The sequence below is a fragment of the Podarcis bocagei genome (genome assembly GCF_964188305.1).
Source record: "Podarcis bocagei genome assembly, chromosome: 3".
NCBI lineage: Eukaryota > Metazoa > Chordata > Lepidosauria > Squamata > Lacertidae > Podarcis > Podarcis bocagei.
The window spans coordinates 43911155-43932034 of NC_138127.1; the positions used below are offsets into that span (position 1 = coordinate 43911155).

Below are 20880 nucleotides of genomic sequence, written 5' to 3' on the forward strand. Positions count from 1 at the left end.
TGGAATTTCTTATCATGGATCTTCATTCATTTCTCTAGCTAAATCAATGCCAAAGCCATTCCAGTCAGGAGAATTCTATGTACATGAATTGTCACCATATATCTATATGTCAGCTATTCAGTGTAATCTGTAACTTGGTGTGACACTTAATACTACTTGTGTATCTAACTGGTTAAATACAAATGGAGTACATACAGGAAATGAAACTTGCCATTTATTTTTAGTAAACAACTCCCTCTAGGGAGCATGAAAAACAAATCTGGTTTCAAGTAGATGCTCTTTGAATACAAACAAATCCACAAAGAATATAATTCTTCTGGGAAACACATAGAAGGCATGTCACAACATACATAAAAGTGTGCATCAATATTTTATATATCCTGTGGGAAAACTGACACTAGCCTTCAAAGATGTTTAACCACACTGAAAATAAGTTGAGAACTGTGTATCTCATAACCTAATTTCTAATAGAAGTCTCTTTATCAGGTATTTTATAAACCTACTTCTCCACTCCTCTGATGATCTTTTTGCACAATTCACTGAGAAGTGTGCAATTACACAGCCCAATTATACAGCTAGCAGATAAGAAATAGCATATAATTTTAGGATTAGTGCTAACTTCATTAAAAGTACTTTCATAAATAAGAAGCACAGCCTGACTGACAACATTACTGTCAGGCCTATTTTGCAAGAAAATAACCAAGTCCAATGTCACAACAGGGAAAGTGCCATAGCTGAGTGGTAGAGCCTCTGCTCTGTTTGTAGAAGGTCTCAGGTTCAATCCCTGACATCTAGGTAGGGCTGGAAGATGCCTCTGCCTGAAACCATGAGCAGCTTCTGCCAACCTGTGTAAGCAATACTGACCTACATGCCCTGATGGTGTGACTCAGTATCAGGAAGCTTACTATGTTCCAATAAAGGCAAAAACAGTTGCAGGGATGCAAACCAATAAAGTTTCAGAGAACTTCATTAAAAAATGAATTGCGAAGCAGGCTAAAGAATAGGATACAGTTTCCTGCAAACAGAACTAATATGGTGCCCAACAGATACCACAAAGAACAGTGTAGGTCTCTCTATGTCATAAAAATGTGATTTTTCAGAGTATGCTTAGAGCAGGGCGGTCCAATTTCTCATATCAAGTGGGCTGCAAGAGTACTTCGACATGGAACTCATGGGCCGCACACTGTCTTGTTGTGTGGTGGTGGGGAGCAAGACCAAAATTTGACACACACACCCCAAAGCCAGGTAAGTAAGATGCTGAGCTTTGGGAAGGAGGCGCGAGGCTTTGGCAGGGTCCTACAGCCCTCCCACCTTCTCCTCAAAGCTGCGAAAGAGGTAACTAGGCTTTGGGAAGGAGGATGGAGAACTCTAGGCCCCTGTCAGAGCCCTCACACCTCCTTCCCAAAGCCCAGCACCTCACCTGGCTTTGGGAAGACAGCACAAGGGTGGTGTGTTAGGAGCTCCTACACTCGAGTAGGACCCTGGCAGAGACACATGCCCAACTGACATGTTCTCTCCCTCCTGGTCGATCGTTCAGGAGCTTCAAAAGCTTTCTTCAGTCTGAACATCACAGCAACTGATGCCAACAGACATTGGCACACTTTGACCTCAGCAACACACACGGAGCACTGCAACATGGCTCCTTCTCTCTCTAGCATCAGACAGCAAAGAGAAAAAACAAAGGACAACAGTCCCACTTCAAGGAACACAGTAACACAAACATCCTGTCTCCGTCACTTCCCACTTTGTGAAGTCAAAACATACACCGTCATGTGAAAGACAACGATCCCATGATTGCAATCAGTGAGCAAGAATTCTAACATTGTGTGTGTGTGTGTGTGTGTGTGTGTGTGTTAAATGTTGCCACAGGTTGCATGTTGAACTGCCCTGGCTTGGAGAGCTCCTACTGCAGCCTCAGAACAAAAAAATGTATCTTCAGAACTAATGGCCACATGTATTAGTCTAATGTGGAACAATCTACATCCTGATAAAAAATGCCATGGTTTTCATTCTTCTTATTTTGCCCTTCATTCTTAAAAGAAGCTATGGTAGTTGTTTCTTAAACTGTAGGCCATAGTACACATTGAGGTGTTCTATGAGACTAACAGCAAAAACTGTTATGAATGTCTTTTTCAACTCAAAACAGAGATGAACTCAGCGTTTCAGTGTATCTACTCATTCTGCCTATTCTTTTACTGATGTTTAAAAAATGCCACTGCTTCCTTCATAGGCACCACACACTCCCTCAAGAACATATTCACCATTTCCTCCACTTGTTTGGCCAGTCCCACTCCAGATCCCATTTTAGGGAAGTTTTATTTTTTTAACGTTTTATTCTGTTTTTAATCTGTTGGGAGCTACCCAGAGTGGTTGGGGAAACCCAGTCAGATGGGCGGGGTATTATTATTATTATTTGCCCAGAAATGAAAGAGTCAAACATGTTGACCCCACTCCTTCAAGGATTCCATCTACATCCACTGGCTGCACAAATTGAAAAGTATCCATAACAACAGGAACAGATGTCACCTTCATGGGAAAATGTACTTGTCAACTCAGGGGAAGGAAGAATTCAAGGATTAAAAAAAGTGTTTTGTGGGAAATGGTTTGTTTTATTAAATATGTTTCAGTCAAATAGCATGATTGGTTTCCTCCATCAACTCATGACACTTTATAGAGTAATATTATAGAGTGACTGAATTAATTTCCCCCCTTTTCTTTATGCTTGGCTAGTTGTTTATTTCTATGATGGTTCCCTGATTGCTTCACTTAAGTGTTTATTAGTGCATTGTGGATTGTATATTTGTGGGAGATTTTGTTGCCTATTTGTTTTGCTCTTCTGTTTGTTGTAACCAAATGTATCGGTAATGTATGTGTTGAGTTTTTACTGGTGTGTTTTTGTGTGTTTTTTTGTTTGCTCATTTTTCCTTGATATGGAAGGTCTTAACAAACATTTCTTAAAACGTTTGTCCCTTGCCTGCCTTTATGGTCCCTACCCCATAAACAGATCTCACCATAGTGAGAAAGACTGCAACCTGTGTGCTTGCTGTCTATTGTCCAGGTGTCCATTGCTTATGGGCAGTTTATGGGCAGTTCTTTATCTATGGACTTGGTTCAGATAGCCATTCAAACAGAGACTCTTTTAAACAGAGGACTGTCCTCTGTCAAACGGCTATCCCAGTCTCCCTGCTCCTTTCCTATGCACAAACTTGCAACAGCATGTGAAAAGTAGGTTCTATTGCTTATTGTTTGGGCTTGAAAATGAATTTAGATTTTAGAAAGGAATTTGTGCCTTTTCAAAAACCATGCATATTTTAAAAACAAGGCTATCCATTCATGGCTGGGTGTCACCACATTATTTTAAAAACTTTTCCATATGAAAACTTCTTAGAGAAGTTATTTCACTCTGTCAACATGCACTGTGTCTTATGAAACAGCTCTAGGTTCTGAGCCACACTTAAATATGTACAACAGTGACAAAAAAAGCATTTGGGGAAGGGCCCAAGAACATAAAATTACTTCTGTGTTTATATGTAACCACCCTTAAAATGTAATGCAATTAGAGTTATCTGGAAACATTAAGTGGCTCACCGCTGGCTGACGGACAGGCTTGTAAATTGTATTAGAGAAGGGAACAAGCCTATTGCAGAGTTTGGGAAAGTTGCCAAAGTAGCCTGCAAAATGATTTCTGGTCTTTGCTCTTTATTGCTTGTGATTATGTGATGTGTTTATCAGAATAATTTGATTTCATTTTTCCCACTCTGGGCAATGCTCCAAGCCTCAGAGGTATTAAGTAATTTAAAATTTGCCGTAGGTGTCCATAGAAAGGAACCTTGAATTGCCAAGAGCAGCTTGCTATGAAAAAAATACCCCCCAAAATGCAATTCACTGCAAACTCTTATACTGAAAGGTTTGGAGGCTCTGCAGGAAAGTGTTATTGTAACTAATCTTGGAAGAGCAGGGGGATGATCAGGATCAACCTGCTCTATGAATTAGTTCTGTTCTACAAAAAAGACCACCCATTTTTTATCATGTTTATACCCCGCCACTTCTCTGTACTGTATCCTCAAAATAACACCGTATGATGTATTAGGCTAGGAGATAGGCATTACAGCCAGGTTACCTTGTGAGTTTGGCTTGGGAGGTGGGAATTTGGATTTGACTCTGACTCTTTCCAGTTCCAAGCCATTAAACAGAAAATGGAAACTTTTTGTGTGTGTGTCTTATCTGTAAAATCCTAAATAAAGAGGTGGTAACATGCTGTTATCCCACACTTGTATCTGGATATCAGCAGTGGTTTCCTCTGGACAAGATTATGGTATTATACAAGTCCAAGATGATGACTTTGGTTTGTTTGTTTTATAGCCTTCACAACAGAATCTTTAACATGATGGTTGGGGTGGGTAGCTAATGCTTCAGGTCTATACATTTCAATGATCCTATCTTGGATTTAAAAACCAATACCTTGGTACTTGAATGGCTTCTCTCCCAAACAAATTGGCTCCCAAATGCCGTAAACCCGGAAGTAAGCTTTCCAGTTTGTGAACGCTTTTCGGAAGCTGAATGTCCGATGCAGCTTCTGCTTGAGTGCAGGAAGCTCCTGCAGCCAATCGGAAGCCGTGTCTTGGTTTTTGAACGGTTTCGGGAGTCGAACAGACTCCAAGAACGGATTAAGTTCAAGAACCAAGGTACCACTGTATATGAACAAGCTGTTTATTTGTGTACACAGCTTCTTTGCAAGCAAACAAAACAGGAAGTCTACAATTAACCATGGATTTCATTTCAGCCAATCTGGGAACCTATGATTACTAGCTTTGGAACAAGTCCAGATATTAAAATTAGTTTAATGTCCTAATTTGTTCAAATTCTGCTAACCATACTTTTTGGGTATGGATAAATCAGAAAATTTGATCCAATTTGATCAAAACTCATGTGAAGGAGCTGCATGTGTGAATATGTGCACAAGGCTCTTTCACATCTAAGCTATGATACGTCTGGACCAGCTCACTTTCCAAATAAAAGCTGGTGTAGATTAATGGACAGTGAGCTGGGATTTCTGTGGTGTCGTTTGAATCTTACTTTAGGAACACACCTTCATTGGCAACTGGCTATAGTAATACTGAATAACAACCCAGGGTTTTCATTAGGTTGGCTAGCATCCATCTGTCTCAGGAGACAATAGAGGAGTGGGCCTTTGAAGGTGAAGTCAAACTGCTGGAAGCTACCTGCTGTGGCTGTACAGTCCGATACAGGACAGAAATGATTGTTGCAACTGGGGCAGATGAAAGGGTAATGAATACTAACTTAAAAACATGCTCACATACAGGAGTTTACTATAACTTTGAAGTTATAGTAAAAAAAAATTGTACATTGGTTACACAATAAGTTACCCTTCCCTTAAGCATTTATTCTAGAAATCTTTCTCATCTCTGTTAGCAAATCTGGAATACTTTGCTCTTTTCCTGGAGACAGTTGCTGATTATATCTACAAATGCATAGAATGAGTGCACACCAAGATGTGACAAGTACTATTTGATTATTTAATAGTACTCCTCCATGTTTTCTCTGCTTGAATGCAGCATCTAATTCTGTCTAATCATTCTATAAAATGAACTCAGTAATGAGTGCTGTAAACACAAAGCAGAAGACAAGACCATGAGTTCTAAGTTTTTATCTGAAGATGCAACTTTTAAAAATTAAGATGTTGTATAAGGATAAACCTGCCTGTGAGCTATCCATTTCCTTTGGATCCATATGTTATTCAGTTTTCCATTCTTATTTTTAAAAAGGCCATTTAAAAACAAGAAATAGCTACATGATCAGCCCTAACAAGAGTAGAAAAATGCAGTACTGTCCTACTGCTTATACTAGCTTAAGATGGAACCAAAATGACAGGGGAACATCACAAACTGTCATGTTATACCACACTGCAGTGCTGTCCTGCTGCCTCAAATAATTTCTCTCTTAGAAGTTATACAGCTGCCTAATTCTCCGGCTCATCACATGAAATGGAACCTACCAACCCCTTAGAAACATGTCTTCTAACATGTCAGTTCTTTTTTTTTTTTACCAATAAGCACCTCTCCTCCTCCTCAAAAACAGAAACCAAAGCATCCAGGAGGCCCCACTCTGTCACATACTTAGATGTCAAGAGTATCCCAAACATTTACTGGCACTATATTTGAGCTCCAAGTACAAATTCACAGCAACAGAATTGTCACATTGAATAAGCTCCAAAGAAAGTTACCAAAGTTCAGAGGGGGGGGAAACCTCTTACCTTTGGTAGCAATTCGAACACACTGAGTTTTGGTCTCCTGTTAAGAAGAAAAATGGGAGAAAAATGCAATTAGCACCAGTAGCTTGGGAAATTCAGTGAAAGTTAGTTTAGGTCACTGTGCAAATACACTTATGAACTACTTACATATACAATGAATAAGGCAAACACTTTTGATAGTGAAAGTATACTGCCGAGCTAAAATTCCTTTCATATATGTATATAGCTTCTACAGGCTGGGCTTCTAATCTATCAAGATCTCTGGCACACTCAGTGAATTGACTCCAGGTAAGCAGAAAGGCTTCTAGTTTAGGTTCACCCATGACAATGTTAATTTTCTTTGCAGTCTTCTCAGCAATGAGAAAATCCCACACTATTAACGAGCCACTGAAAAATACAGGAAGGGTAAGAGTAAGTGTCAAGCAGGCACTTTCACTGTACTGTTGACATTAAGCAGGTATTTTTGCTATGCTGTCTTATGTCAACAGTACCAGATGCTGAGAATTGTAGGTAGAGAGAGTGCTGTTGGGCTCAGGTCTGACTTTCAGCCTTCCCATCAGTACTAGTTGGCCACTATGAGTACAAGATGCTGGACAAGCCATTGGCCTGATCCAGCAGCCTCTTCTGATGCTCTTACAGCTTTAGAAGCCTGTTGAAAACTTTTTTGTTTCAGCAAGCCTATCCAGACACTTGATTTAGTTGCATTTGTTTTCATGATTTTATCTCTGTTTTTAATGATGGTAATATGTGTACTTGTTTTTCATTTGGTCTGTGTGTTTTAGTCGTATGTTAATTGTAGTTGGATTTGTACACTGCTTGGATAATCCCCCCCCAAAAAAGTGGTCTATAAATATAAATAAATAACAAAATGTAGCAAAATGTGGGCTAGATGTAGGAGAATGTTGGAGCCTGTGATGAAGCTCATCAAGTCTAAGGCATCAAGATGAAAGTTCTGTACTTATTCATTTTCCCACCACATGTGGAAGAAAGTGCCCCTTCCAACCATGTTTAAAGCTAGGTCATGGGATTTAATAAAACATCTATTTTATAGTGGCACATAATGAAATACTTAGATAAGGCCTCCCAGATTTCCTGCCAATCTTTTTACCTCCAGCTTCATTTGCAAATTTGATTTCCTAATATCAGAATGCAATTATTCTAAAATTATCCATTTTTAATATTTATTTTTTTTAAAACCACGAGTTTTTCCCATCAGGAAAATCCTCCAGTTCCACAGCTATTCTAGCACACAAATTCACAAGCTGTGACTTTTTCCTCATCTTGCTATGATAAACAGCTAATTCTTATAATTATAGACATTAGGCGAAGCTTCATTCTAGAGCCTCAAAGGCAAAGTCATTGATAGCTGTGATCTCTTCATTACTAGCTGCAGCTGAAATCCAAATGGCAGGGTAGAAATCGCTTTGGTTTCTTTTGAAAGCAGATTAACCTTCCCGAAGCCTATCAATCTAGGTGCAATCTTCCCCAAATCCCTCCTCTCCACCTCCTCGCGCCACAGCCATCTGCTACTGGGGCACAATAACCAGGAGACAGAGATTTCATACAAGACTATACTTAATTCTCAAATCTAAGTTTTAAATATCTCCGCCACTGTTCTAAATGCTGCTTCCTCCCTTTCCCGTCCCGTATTTCTATTTACAAAAGGAAAATGATTCAGTGGCAGAAGCAGCATGGGGCTTATCAAGTCATGTTGCTTTTCACACCTAGAGCTGCCTGCAGTATTTAACTTCCTGTTGCTTTGTTCTCTATCAATATGCATACTGAAATAGAAGCAGTGCTGTATGGTGTCAAGATATCAAATGGGGAGGAAATAGCAATGGCGATCTGCAGCCATACCTTTCCTACCAGCACAGTGGTCAAGCAATTTGGAAGCAAACCTGTGTACTGATGCTTTTCACAAACATGTAGCTGCTATGGGAGTTACAGTGGCTTTTTAAAACAAACTTATTTTTTTCTTACTTGATGTTCGGCATGTGGGGCACCGCTTTATTAGGCCTGCTGAGCAAGCTGGGTTTTGTTTATCCTGAAGCAATTTAATCTCCTGAACTACCTGGGCACTGAGAACAGTAGGAGGGGCGTTATTTCCTTGGAATGTGGAAACATACCTGGCTGAAATCTATTTTACCGATGCTACGGCCCCAAAGAAACTTACTAAATTTTCAAACAGTAATAGCTGCTGTGGGGGAAATGGTGTGTGGAATATGAATGGCACAGAGCCATGCCGTTTGAAAATGGAAACCACAGAAAGGGTTTGCGATAACAAGAACCCAACAACTTTGGCCACCATCCAGATGCTTTAGACAGGGTGAGATGGCCTGCCTCAGGTGGCAGATATGAAGATACCACTAAAGGGAAGCATACTGTCTATTTAGGCGATATTGTTCATACCAGGAACAAAAACATATTGAGCAACCGCTGGATATGAGTCTAGGTCTATACACAGAAGCTGTTTCACTGGGTACATTTAGGTTGCTGTTTTAAACTTTGCTGCTCTCTGTTTTAGTAGGAGAGTGTGTGTGTGTGTGTGTGTGTGTGTGTGTGTGTGTGAGAGAGAGAGAGAGAGAGAGAGAGAGAGAGAGAGAGAGAGAGAGATTTGTTATTTTACTGCAGTTTGCTGCCTTGGTTTGGAAAGAGAGGATCATCAAAATGTTTTCAAGAAATAAAAGGGAATGTGACTTTTGACTCCTCTCCACCACCCCTCCGACAAGTCTGCATGCTGCTCAACAAGCCTCTTTTGAGATAGGCTAGGGAAATCAAAAGTTGTTTACTGTGCATACCTGGCTGGAGGGATTGCTGTATGAAAGGAACAAGCCAAAAGCTCAGTGCTGCTCATGTGCAAGCTAGTTGTCTGTGTGATGAAGATCTTTCTGGACCTTGGCCTTATAGTCCAAATAACCTCTAGCAACAGATCTGATTCCCCCCCCCAGAAGAAAATTCAGGGAGGTGCCTACCTTCTCGACACTGCTCATAGCTTGGAAGTAGATATTATATCCTTTACGGGGAGCCAATGGTGGGTTCCAGAAGCCTTGGTAAGTTCTGTTATCACCAACCGTGAAAGGAGCTGGTTCAGGAAGGTTACCAGGTGGCAATTCTGCAGCAAAATAATATGGCGAGCCACTGCTCAGAGCATTTTGATATGTGACAGGAATCTGGTAGCAGTCCATTGCACCTGTTTCTCGTTTTGTCCGATGAGGATGAAGCTCTTCAACAACAATCTGATAGGCGCTGTTAAAAGCCAAGAGAAAAACATGACTTATAAGAGGATGCCAGACTGACAGCACACAACACTATATCACGTAACTATGTTGCGCCAAATAGTACCACACTCGGCTCAGAAGCGCAAGTCAAGCAGGGAAGCAGGTTTAAAAATGGCAGCTTATGCGTCTCATAACCAAATCATATTCAGCAATAGCCCCCGAGTGGAAGGTGGTCATTTTATTTCCCCTAATTTTAATTTCACTTCTCTCCTTTATTTCCACAGCAACGTCGCTCTCAGCCTCCCTTCCCCAAAAGATCTAATGGAACAGGAAAGTCTTTCTCATCACTGATGTAGACTTTGAACTATTAAGCAGACCAGGACTAGATCTTACATTAAGCACAGACATTTTTAATAGATTAATCCTTCTGCTTGATAATTTGCAGCATTTGAAGTCAGCATTTGCCTTTGAAAGGATATTATAGAAAGCTCGGCTTCAAGGCCCATCGTGGCAGCCTCCAAGCAATGCCTGAAGCACCAATTTGCTGTTGTCATATTACTAGAGACAGAAGCGCGTCGACAGGCATCTCCACCTTTTGACCTTGCTGTGGCATCTAACTTGGCTCACAGCTATGCAGATCTAAAGTATAAGCGACATCCTGTAATACAAGCACAGATGGACGGAAATCTGTCCACTCCCTCCAAATAGTCTGACTCCTTTCCCTACAGTTGCCACTGACAAAAACGTTACAAATTGCTAGAGCAGATGGCATCTAGCCTATTAAAAAAAAAAGACGGGGAAAAAATGCTAACCCCAAAAACAAACTTCAGCCTAAACTTGCCAATACCTTCCTCGCAATGACAGCTCTTGGTCATTCCTCATAAAAATCTCATTTTACCAGAGAATGTAATTATAGCTCTTCTTTTCCCTATAGAGGAAAGAGGCAAACAACTGAAACGTTAGACTAATTGATAATCAGCACTTGGATGTTCTGTTAGAAAGTGTCATAAAGGACAAAGTTGAATTGAGCTCCTGTTTCAAAAAGAACCACGGCATTTTCAAGTACGTCAAAATCTCCCTTCCTAGACTCCCACAATGAAATGAAGTAAAATAAAATGGGACCATATACAAAAAGATGGAGGTCCACATGCAATGTCGCATAGAAATCATTCAAGCTAGTTGGGATTCATGTAGGTGTAAGAGATATTTTTAGTTGCTTCTAATGCTCTGCTGCAGATGCTCACCACTCCAACTCCCATCAAATCTGATCAGCAGCCACGTTGGCTTGGGCTGCTAGGAATCCAACAATATCCAGAGAGTCTCAGGTTCACCACCCCTGCCCCTGGTAAACTCTGCTAAGGTAGCAAAAAGCAAAGTGAGCATGACCTCAAGCAATGAGAAGCAGTGCGGACAAATTGGAGTAAAGGGGGAGAAAGACGGGGAAGCTTATTCCATTAGGGTGATATCCAACCAAGTTATACTCAGAGAAGACCCACTCAAATTAGGCTTAGTTGGATACAATCCCTAATTTTCTTTTCAGCTACTCTCACATGAAAAGGTGTTAAATACTACATGCTTTATTCATTCCCTCCCTTAAGAACCTAGGCAGTAATGCAATGCAATCTAAGTTTTGCATAAGCAATTGGCTTTCCCTCTTGGGAACAACGGATATCTTAATGCTTGCCTCTGCAGACACTGTCACTCCTTTCTCGAGCGCTGCCAACGCAAAACAAATGACAAGACTTTTACTCTCCAAAATGCCAGGAGATCAGTAAACTTGTCAATTCCAATATCTGGCCACTTTAGAAGAATAAAGCCCAAGGGAAGAGCAGAAGCAGGGTGAAGCGTGCGTATGAAATGTTTCATTTATTTATGATTCAATTTATGTTTTAACATGAAACCAAGGTTTCATTCAAGGGAGGAGTTACAAACATTCATTATCTTTTAGGGAGGCAACAGAGGGAGTGTTCAAATTTTGCTATTTCAAGGGCACTGAAGCTTAATTCACCAGAAGAAGCAGACGAGATGGTAAATCTGATGCTGGAGTATGTCATTTCAGGGGGCAAACAGGAGATTGCCTGCTTTGAGGAGGGTGTACAGCACATACAAGACTAGTATATCAGGGAGAAGGGTTTGAAGAACATCTAGGTTTCAACTTGCAGTGAGTTTATTTTAACTGGATGAACAATCTATCATGAGAATGCTCCTCCCATAGTATAATCCCAGAACAGTTTTGTCACTTAATCTGCTATTTGCACACATGGCTAAGCAGAATGCAGTCTACAAGTTTAACCAGCCCTCTTCCTATGTAGTCCTGGAAAACAGAACACAGTGAGAGTAATGAGAGCCAGTGGGGTGTACTGCTCATCTTATAGATTACCTTAGAGTGTAGGACTAAAACCTGGGAAATCAAATCCCTACTTGGGCATGAAACTCACTGGAAGATGACCTTGGGCCACCCACAGTCCCAGGGGTGCCCAAACTTTTTTCAAAGAGGGCCAGATTTGATGAAGTGAACATGCGTGAGGGCCAAGCAAAGTTATTGAGCTTTTTTTTTAGGACTGAATTTGTTGAGCTTATTTTACAATTTCACCCTTTTTTAGGATGACCTATACTGCTTTTTTTAGGAAGACCTATGCTGCTACAAGGGCTGGATTAGGCCCCCAAAGTGGACTTTGGACATGCCTCATCTAACCCATCTCACAGGATTGTTGTGAAGATAAAGCAGTGAAGGAGAGAGCCATGGTGCGGTGGGATACAAAGGTAATGAAACAATTTAAAATATCAGGCAGTTTAGAAATGCTTTTAAATAAATAAAGAAAACAGCAACAGGATAGCTCCACTAGTTTAAAAGAGGGGTGGGGAAACTAACATGGAATTATTATTATTCTTATTAGTAGTAGTAGTAGTACCCCGCCCATCTGGCTGGGTTTCCCCAGCCACTCTGGGTGGCTTCCAACAAAAGATTAAAATACAAAAATTTATCAAATATTAAAAGCTTCCCTAAACAGGGCTGCCTTCAGATGCCTTCTAAAAGTCTGATTTGTTGTTGTTCTCTTTGACATCTGGTGGGAGGGCGTTCCACAGGGTGGGTGCCACTACTGAGAAGGCCCTCTGCCTGGTTCCCTGTAACCTCACTTCTCGCAGTGAGGGAACCGCCAGAAGCCCCTCGGCACTGGATCTGTGTCTGGGCTGAACGATAGGGGTGGAGACACTCCTTCAGGTATACAGGACTGATGCTGTTTAGGGCTTTAAAGGTCAGCACCAACACTTCTTGAATTGTGCTTAGAAACGTACTGGGAGCCAATGTAGGTCTTTCAAGACTGGTGTTATAAGGTCTCGGGGGCCACTCCCAGTCACCGGTCTTGCTGCCGCATTCTGGATTAGTTGGTCCTTATAATCACTCATTGGCAATTACTTGCCACCTTTATTTATTAATTTCAGGGACACTGTTCAGTAGAGAGGCTTAAATAGTGCATGCTGCCACTGATAAGCAAATCACCTTTCTTTGCAGCTTACTGATGAATAAATGTTTCTTCCTTACCGGCTGAGCTGAGAGCCTCCAGCTTGGTAAAAGTAAGACTTAATATCTGATTATAAATACTGATTCATCCAGTCTCCCTTTGTATTTCATGTCTGCTGTTTGGCTTACAACTTCAGGAGGCCATAAAGAAAACTAGAGATTATGAGATAACGCTTGGCAGGCAAGACACGATTATGTCATGATTAGAGCTGTGACTACCGCCGCATGTTGCATCTTAAGGAATGATTGACGGCACCTGCAAATTTGAATTGGATTACCCAAACATCTGCTTCAAGAGGCATGTGCACAAAGCAGGCAAGGAATACAAGGGAGCATTTATATCAGGAAGGCTGACTCCTAAAACACATAATTAGATGCTGCATATTTAAATTGAGTAAGTTTGTTGAACTGTTTAACATTGGCATTTTCCCGAGAGATCGAGAATAGAAATGGGCTGTCAAAAATACATCCTGAGATGTTCTGGTTTCAGAACGTCAGCTGGGACTTATCTTGCCACAACTAAGTAACCTGAAGCTAAGCCAGATAATTGTTTTAAAAAGAGCAGAAATTAGTGCCATAGTAAATAGGGAGCAGATACTACTGCACCATAAAAAGCTCCTCTGTGTGAGGAGGGTCTTTCATATAAGGGTCTCTTCCTCATATGGAAGAGCTCTGGGGTTTGCTCATATTCAATGGCTTACATTCAATGCTTAAACAGAAGCTTGAATGCAGAATTGTTGACCAGTGACAGGGCCTTATTGGTGGCAGCTCCCCATTTGTGGAATGTATTCCCTGGCAAGGTGCTTCTCTCTGTCTTCCTCATTAACAATGTTCAGGAGAAGCATAAAAACATTCATGTTTACCCAGGTTGAAAGACTATGTTCCCGGCAAGTTTGAAACCATTACACGTGAGGGTATGTGATTCTTTTAAAAATGTTTTTAACACTTGACACTTGCTTTTTGAAAATAAATAAATAAATAAATGTTTTCCATATGTTTTCATTTTATTTTTAACTGTAATGTTTTAACTTTTCTGTTTGCCACCAGGACTCCTTTGGAAGAAGGAGTTTAAATAAATAAGTAATAGAAACACAAACTATTCACATCAAAGGCTACAAAAATTAAACAAAAACAACACTTGCCACATCGTCTAGAGGTGAAACACAGATTTTTAAACTGAGATATCCAGACTACAGAAGTCATGTCCAAGAACTTGCTGAAGCAAGAAACAGCATCTTGCTTCATATGCAAACAAGGCTGTGCAAATTTTCTTAATTCTTCTGGCATGTGTGGTTGCAGGGCATTATCCCCTATGCATATGTATCCCCACCACTATTCCACTTTTTAACAACAGGGAACTGAGGCCAGCACACATCACTTGGGCCCATAGCCCCATGGTATGTCCATGGCAGAAGGGGACTTGAACCTAGACCGCCCAAGTCTTTTACTGATGAACCAGGAACATATCACCATATAAGGGTTGCAGGTTTACTCAAATGTCAAGTCCTATCTGCATAGCATTGAGCATCTTCCATATTTCACAAATGCTAATGGTAGTACAAGATCAAATAATTAAACAAGAACTTGACAAAATCAAATAAGTCTTTCAATGGATCCGGCCTTGAATAGCTAAGATTACTGATAATTGAAAAATTATTTTATTATCTAATCAGGTGTAGCTAACCTGTGGCCTTCCAGATGCTGTTGGATTCCATCTCTGCCCACTACCCATGCTAGATGGGGATGATGGAAGTTGTAGTCCAACAACTTCTGGAGGGACAGTAGTTGGCTACCCAGATCTAAATGTTTAGCCATAGGCTTTAACTATAGAATGGTTTGCATATTGTGGTGCTGGTTGTTTTTTACCTGATAGGAGCTCCTTTGGCTTGTGCTGGTCTCAGGAGCACAGTGATGGCTGTTTCATTGAAAGATGCATCAATACCTTCATAGTCTGGTAATGTGGGAGCTAATCAGAAGAAAAATAAAATCAGCCAAAACACATAACTTTTCTACCAGTTTCTACAATGTACAAACAACCACATTTCTCAATTGTGATCAGATGGTTGGTTGTTTTAGTGTTTTATGGTTTATATAAATTACTTTGATTCGCTTTTGTGAAGAAAGTGAATGATGATGATGATGATGATGAATATTGTATTTCTGGAATGCATTGCACATTGCTTTTACTTGTTCTGAGAGATGCATAATGACTAGAAGAGTGGTATATAAATATTTGCGTACATTAATGAATGGAAATAATCTCAGTGAAAAAACTTGTGGGTAGACTTATGATCTGAAGAAATCATGACCATTTTTATTCAGTGTTTCAACAAATGTTGCATAAGAAATACTCCTCAAGTAACAGCAGGAGCATATTGTGGAACTGTGTAACTGTGTTACCACAAAAAACTGGCAAAACTTATTTACTTGAGTATAAGCCAGTTTACCACACCACAAATCTCTTCCCCCAGCCCCTTCCGTCCCCCTGCCTACCTAGGGTGCTGCCAAGAGGTAGAGGCTGGTGGCAGCAGCGGCGGAGAAAGAACAAGCAGCCTGAAAGGGTTGCTTTCAGGCTGCTCGTTCCCCCTCCACCACCAACGACAAGGACCCTCACTCAAGTATAAGCCGAAGGGAGCTTTTTCAGCATAAAAAATGTGCTGAAAAAGTCGGCTTATACTCGAGTATATACGGTAATTATAATTTTTCAGGTCTTCTGAAAACTTGAATCTATCCTTCCTAAATTATTCATCTCTAGAAACCTGATGTTTAATCCCAGCCTTTTGAAACAGAATCACTTTTCTGTTGAGGCTGCCAGGTGATAAAGAACCACTATTCAAATAAAAGGATATCCTGCATTTCAACAGCAAGCAGCTTCTGACTCTCTTCTAACCCTTATACAGCTTTCTGTAGAGACAGGCTATCTCCTCTCTGTACTGCCATTATGAACTGATTTCGGGCATGTATTCGACAGGAAAAAAAATAAGATTTGCAGTTGCCATACACATGGGAGCCTAGTCAATACTTGTTCCTTCTGAATACAGAAGTCATTCATGGTCCCATGTCTCATTTCTTGCTGTGATAACCAACATCCTGCTATGTCCCATCAGCATAAAGATTTCTGCTTGCACAACAGGACTTTCTCCTTCACTCTGTATGTCCTACAGTGTTCCCAAATTTGCTCAAGAATGTTTTATAAACCCCTAGAAAGCACAAGGATTTCCATCCTTGCACTGATGGAACAAGAGATTTAGCACTACTTTGGATTCTAGCCCAATTATTTCAAAATGTATCAGTTCAGGGCTAAACTAACATGGTGTCTCCATAGCCTTCTCAGATTACACAGGGAAACAGAAAGCTGTCCAATAGTAAGTCAGACCAGTGGTCCACCTAGCCCAGTATTGTCTACAATGATTGGCACCAATTCTCCAGGACTTCATAAAGTGGTGTCACCCAGCCCTACCTGGAGGGTCCAGGGATTGAACGTGGGACCTCTTGCATGTGAAGAAGATGCTCTACCACTGAGCTATGGTACTTTCCCATCTACAACTACAATTCCTGCAATCCCTCAACACTGGCCATGATGGCTGGGGCTGATGGAATGTGAAGTCCAACATCATCTGTTGCACTATGTTCTCCACCCCTGCGTTAAATCCATGGCACAATGTAGGAGAATGAAAAAGCAGGAACATTTTATGAAAATCTCCCAACATAGCTGGATCTAGTAAACGTCCCATGCTCTTTAAGTGAATAATGTATAGCAACCTGGCCCAAAATCAAAATGCTGTATCGGCGTGGCAAAATGTGTGTGTCCCTTAACGGCCATGTTGATGATACAGAGAAACAGCAGCTGATGTGACACATTGCATTCATTTCCCAGGACTCCAGCACTCACTTCCAGTAGCTCTACAAAGCTCAGTTTCCAAACAAGCCCAGAACCTTCTGCTAGGCTATTGAAGAACTGTGGGTGCTTTAGCCTCCTATTTGATATTACTCATATGCAAACACTACTTACCTATTTTGTGTCGTGCATAAAAGATAGCAAACACAGTAAAGTTTAATATAAAACGAAGGACAACCTTAAATCAGAGGTGCATTATTTTCATTTATGCATCTCGATTTGGATTTTAGCACCCTACACCAATTTCCATTATTCAGTAAAATAAATGAAATTAAACACACAGCTCATGCTATATAAATAGTACCGTGAACATGGCTCTATTGGTAGAGCATGAAACTCTTAATCTCAGCATTGTGGGTTCGAGCCCCACATTGGGCAAAAACATTCCTGCATATCCTTCCTGTTCGACACCTCTATGATTCTGTGTGTATGTATAACTGCACAAGAGGGCTGGATATTCTTCTACAAGGATGCAAAATAATCCAAATTACTCCATGTGGGTTTCAGACTGTGTATATAATCTCCTTTCTAAGTGTTTGTCCACCTGAGCAGAACACTGTGCAAAACACTCTTGTTATCTGTTACCATTCACTCATTAACCCTTTTCAGGCATTCATTGTGTAGGGGTCACATTTATTAAATTTGAGAAAGTGTTGTGGGCACCAGGGCAACATGGCCTGGGGGTGTGGCATAGCACAAAATTTTCTGGGGGTGGGGACCAAACTGAACAAAATGCTTGCCACAGGAAGTCAGCTATGTCCTGCTGGTCCCAATTGTGGAGATCGCACAATATTAATTACACACACACACACAGACAGACAGACACTCGTACACTCACATGCTGTTGCTGTCTAAAAGCAACAGGGATAATTTGTCTCAGCACCAGGCAAAAGATGTATCAGGTGGCCATACCATGTTCACTCTTAAAGAGTGCAGACATGCATATGGAACACAGACACATAGACATCTTTCTGTGTTTCTCTTATACATGCATGCTTCACCTTTCCCTCTCTCCCACCTCTGCTAGAATTTTTCAGGTGAGTGCAAAGAAAATGCTGAAAGGGTGGACCGAAAGAGAGGGGTGAGGAGGGAGCATGGGAGAGACAAGTAATTTTTGCATCATACCTCAAGTTCTAAAAACGGTAGCAATTTTATTTGTTAAAAAATGAAAGCTTTGAATTTGAGGATTCTGGTTTATCCCGGGGCACCAAAGGCAGCCTTCACAGGCACTGCAGGCACTGTGTTAGTGACCCCCATATTATGGAGACCAAATTAACACACAAGGAGGGGAGACTGCATGAGTGCAGTAGGTCTCTCTCTCTCTACACTGCCCTCCATCTCAATCATAGTCCACATGTTCAGGGGCAATTGTCTTCAGCAAGCAAGCCTCCAGTAGTCGTGGAGGCTCCCATGCCTGGAGTATCAGGGTTGCAAACATGCAGTTACCTCCATGAACAAAGGAGGCTTCCCCACAGCAGATAATCACCCTTGAACATGCACAGAGCAAGGGGAATGGGATGCAGCTTGCACTCTCATTCACAATATCCCCTTCTTGCATGTTTAATTAAACCCAATGATCTTTTCTTGACTGCAGCCAGCATGTTTTGTTAGAATTCCCTGAAGGGAAGGGGGAACAATTTATGTAAAAACATGTAAGAATATGAAAAAATATTTTTGTGTGTGTGTGCTTGCCATTACCTGAAATATTGGTGGTTACATTGATTGCCGCAGCTGGCCCAAATCCTTTCACCGTGCTGGCCCTTATATAAAACTGGTAGGTAGTCCCGGGATGTAGATGGGAAAAGACATGATGTGTACTGTTCCATAGCTTTGACACAGTTTGAGCTGGCCCAGCCACTGGAACTGCGGGATCAAATGATCTTATGCTGCTGTAACTGACCTGTGGAAACAATTTCAGAGTCTTAGCAGGATCCCTGGCAGGATTAAGGAATTTCTGAGAATCAGTGAAACGTTTAGATTAAGCTTCTGGATTTCAGCGAAAGAACCTTGCTTTCAAATCCAAACTTAGCATATAGTGGCAATGGACACACAACAATCTCTCCACCTTGGCTCTCTGTAAGCTCGGTAAATCAATCTATAACATCAGAAAAAATGTTTTGGCTTGTATAATTTTTATGAGATGAACAAAATGGTTCTACAGTTCACTATTTTAAGGCTTTACAATAGGGAACCTACAAGCTTCTAATTCTGGCTCCCAGGACTTTCCCCAGACCATGTTCCCTCAGCAGCCCTGCTCTGCATCATCCTCAAGTACTTTTGCCTGATCGGAAATTGTCCTTTAACTGTAAACATGCCTCTTACTTGCCTGGATGGGTGGGTGCATGAATAGAAACATGCATGGCTGGTATATAGTCCACTATACACAGGAAGAGTTGCATCCATTTTCTCAACCACTTTTGCCTCTGGCACATCAGACATGTAGGCCCCCAAAGGTTCATCACCAGGGGATGTGGCCCTCCTGCAGAAAACGGTCCCTTGGACCTACTATATACAACGTTGGACCAATCATGCTGACTGCAACTTGGCAAGTGGCAATATTTAGATGTATATTGAGTCCTGTCCCCTGACCCCAGGCTACCAAACATGGCTGTTGAGCCACAAGTTGTGTGGGCTTTTTCTAATTTCTCTACAAAATCAGATATCTACTTCAAATCTTGTCATCCAGGTGAAGGCAGGAAGCCCTCTTATTTGCTTTGTTATCGTAAAGTGGCAGACAGCTGCTTATTTCCTTCATTCCTCTCTTTCTGTTAAAAAGTACTACTTAAATATAGTGAAGCAATACTACGTATGTATTCAAGCCCACCAACGATATACTGAGCTTTTTCATTAGTATAGTGGTGAAATTCAAGAGTGTAAAGTGCTAATGAGTTTAAGCAGAAATATGCTAGGTCATGTAAAATATGATGGCATTTAACTGCCTCCTGTAAGTATTTAATTTGTTTTTTAAGCAGAAAAGTAATATTGTCAAGGCTGCCCAGTTCAGAGTATGATAGATACACAGGAAATTTGGTGCAAAATTATTGTTTTCCCTTCCTTCCCCAAGGGCTCATTCATCAAACCACTGTTGCTGCTTTTTGAATCACCAGAATTTGCATTCAGAGTTTCTTGAAGGGGAAAAACACGTTACCTTGAAGACTAGAATTGTCAGGTTTCTATTAATAAATTTTCACATATATTACCTGTAGCCTTCACTGGACAGGGCTCCATTAAATCATGATTCAGGAAAGCTATATATTAATGCTACTAGATCTAAATCAAAGTTACAAATTTAAGCTCTAGGTTTCATCATTTATTAAAAGTCTATTGGCAGAGCAAGCCTGTATCATTATATAATTTTAGAAGGAGTTCTTAATATTTTTTAATCACAATAGTTCAACCATTCTGTAATTTAATTTAAGGTTTATTATGACATACTGATTTCAGGCTCAGGTCAGTTATTGTGTGGACAGCACCATGAATAGATTCACATTATTATATACTTTACTGTTCTGCACAGAAAAAGAGTTCACTTAAAAAAAAAGAGAGTTTATCATTAAATTCCCATGCACCAAAAAGAGACTCAAAAGAAGGGACAAACTTATAACATATCTCATTCCTACAAAGTAATGGAAGAAATAGTTCTTTTGGATTCCTCAGAGCCAGTTTTGAATATGGATCAGGATAATTTTGACTGGAGACATTTTCCGGGCCAACTACATTGGCACACTCTTAAGTTGAAGACCAGCATGCCAGTGAAGAATGAAGCATAGCGTAAAGTTTTAGGGAAAATGTACATATCCCCAAGATTCTTGTGCATACTCCAAACACAGGACACCACAGCCATTATTTTTTTTAAATACCTCATACTGTGTGATGATCCCATTTGAATCCATAGGTTCTTTCCAGTTTAGGAAGATCTTGTCTTCAAAGGGAGTTCCTTTTAGTGATTTTGCTGGTACAGGACCAGGCA

At 40.7% G+C, this 20880-nt stretch overlaps 1 protein-coding gene across 11 annotated transcripts in view; it reads right to left on the reverse strand.

Annotated features, from left to right (window-relative positions):
- PTPRK (protein tyrosine phosphatase receptor type K) overlaps nt 1-20880 on the reverse strand; it is a 335265-nt gene that overhangs the window by 61933 nt on the left and 252452 nt on the right. For all 11 annotated transcript variants that reach the window (XM_081187606.1, XM_081187611.1, XM_081187608.1 and 8 more), the window contains exons 9-13: nt 20771-20880; nt 18609-18810; nt 14879-14978; nt 9244-9517; nt 6275-6311 (exon numbers count right to left, since the gene is read on the reverse strand). In XM_081187606.1, coding sequence (XP_081043732.1) covers nt 6275-6311; nt 9244-9517; nt 14879-14978; nt 18609-18810; nt 20771-20880 — 723 coding nt within the window. The remainder of the gene's footprint in view (nt 1-6274; nt 6312-9243; nt 9518-14878; nt 14979-18608; nt 18811-20770) is intronic.